Genomic DNA, 1,730 nt, shown 5'->3' on the forward strand with positions numbered 1-1,730 from the left:
GGGAGGCAGCGGAGCTGGGATGCTCTTGCATAGGGTGAAGGGCAGGCGAGGAGGCAGTGAGCTGCTCGCGGAGCTCAGCTCTGGTGAAGGGCCCCTGCTGCTCATGGCTTGTGCTCCTGCTCACCAGGCCTCGCAAAACTTCTTCATCAGGCTGGGTCGGTCTGTGTTCCTCCGGTGCCGGAACCACCTCTCCACCTTCCTCACCGGCAGGTCGCACTGTTTGGCTAAACTGATCAGCTCACCCTGGAAAACAGGTGAGGCAGCAGGGTTCAGATCCGGGTTCGAAGGTCAGAAGGGGCGATATGGGCATCTCGTCTGACCCACCAGAGAGCCCAGCTGGAGGCTGCTGGCAAGCCCAACTCTGTTCAAGCTAAGGCATCTTTCAGAATGCTGTCCCTTCTTAGTGTAAAGACCTCAGATAGTAGAAAATCTTTCCGTTCCCCCATAAGCAACTGGTTATTAATACTGAAACTGGCCAAATACTGAAACTTCACATTTTTTATGTGAACTTCCCCAGTTTCACCTTTCAAACTTTGGTCTCATCTCCTCACAGGAGTTTGTTGTCGAATCACTTCCTCACCCTGTCTTAAGAGACCGAGTCCCTTAAAACTGTTACTCCAAGAAAGATTTACTGCAACTTAAATAATTTTTAAAGTTCTGCACTGAATCTTGTCATGCCTTTCAGCATTCTGATGCAGTATCAGCCAATAACCTGACTGACGTCATGAGCAGATGCAACACCATTTTCCTACTGGATATTATCCTGTTGTGGTAAACCTGTAAGGGATAATTTTTCAATAGATTACCCACAGAAATCCTGCAATTACCTTCCTTCTTGTCCTTAGGCTCTTAAGAGTTCAGCATGTGACGTGAAAAATGTTTGTCATGTTTTATATTCCTTCTGGAAGTGTCACCATGGATAGCCTTATTTTTTAAGTAAAGCAATAGTTTTTCACAGAATGCACTTACCTTAATGGTATCATGTAAGACTGACTTACATAGTCCAAGCATGTTGTACAAAAGTATGTCCATTACCAATTTTCAGATGTGCTTCTTTCCACTCTTACTTAGTGCCTTCTGTTCTTGTGGTGGAGATAAATGGAGACACTGATTTATAATCTCCAACTGCTCCATAATGTGGAATTCCTCCCAAGGAGAAGGCTGCTGAGAACAGCAGAAACTCATCTGACTCATAAGCAGGTGTCTGAGAGCTGATGGGAGAGGGAGGAGGCTAGAAGACTGGCTGAGGTGTAACCGGTGAACAGAGAGAGCAAGGCAGCAGCCCGTTGCACCGTTCTTGCTCCACGTCACACTGCCGTCGGGAGTCTCATGGTGAGGATACGCTCCAGTATCACAGATTCTCTGGGATAAAAGTGCCAGCTTCAGCACAACGTGGGTGCAGGTAAAGCTGTGGAGAAAACCTGCTTATAAAGCTAGGCCTTGAGTCAGATCTCTGCGACAGGAGTAGTTTTACCGAGAAATGTGTGGATTTCACAGACAGGCAAGAGGAAGGTCAGGGACCACAACTGTTCCTGAGAACACTCCCTCCCACTGCTGGGGAGAGAGGCTGGCTGCGCAACCCAGATGAATACCTGCATTTTTATTTTAGCCACCATTCTTTTACTTTTAACCTGGTACTGAATGTCCTGGGGCTCCACATGCCCCACTGCAGTATGAACCATGCCCCAACAGCCTTGTCAAGGCAGCAACATGTTCGCACTAGGACTGCC

At 47.7% G+C, this 1,730-nt stretch overlaps 1 protein-coding gene across 2 annotated transcripts in view; it reads right to left on the reverse strand.

Annotated features, from left to right (window-relative positions):
• LOC103897092 (ceramide synthase 4-like) overlaps window positions 1-1,359 on the reverse strand; it is a 4,869-nt gene extending 3,510 nt beyond the window's left edge. For both annotated transcript variants that reach the window (XM_009277059.2, XM_009277060.2), the window contains exons 1-2: window positions 970-1,359; window positions 125-243 (exon numbers count right to left, since the gene is read on the reverse strand). In XM_009277059.2, the coding sequence (XP_009275334.1) occupies window positions 125-243; window positions 970-1,032 (182 nt within the window). In that variant the 5' untranslated portion in view covers window positions 1,033-1,359. The remainder of the gene's footprint in view (window positions 1-124; window positions 244-969) is intronic.
• Window positions 1,360-1,730: the final 371 nt, after the last annotated feature.

The sequence above is a fragment of the Aptenodytes forsteri genome, unplaced genomic scaffold (assembly GCF_000699145.1).
Source record: "Aptenodytes forsteri isolate BGI_AS27 unplaced genomic scaffold, ASM69914v1 Scaffold274, whole genome shotgun sequence".
Lineage (NCBI taxonomy): Eukaryota > Metazoa > Chordata > Aves > Sphenisciformes > Spheniscidae > Aptenodytes > Aptenodytes forsteri.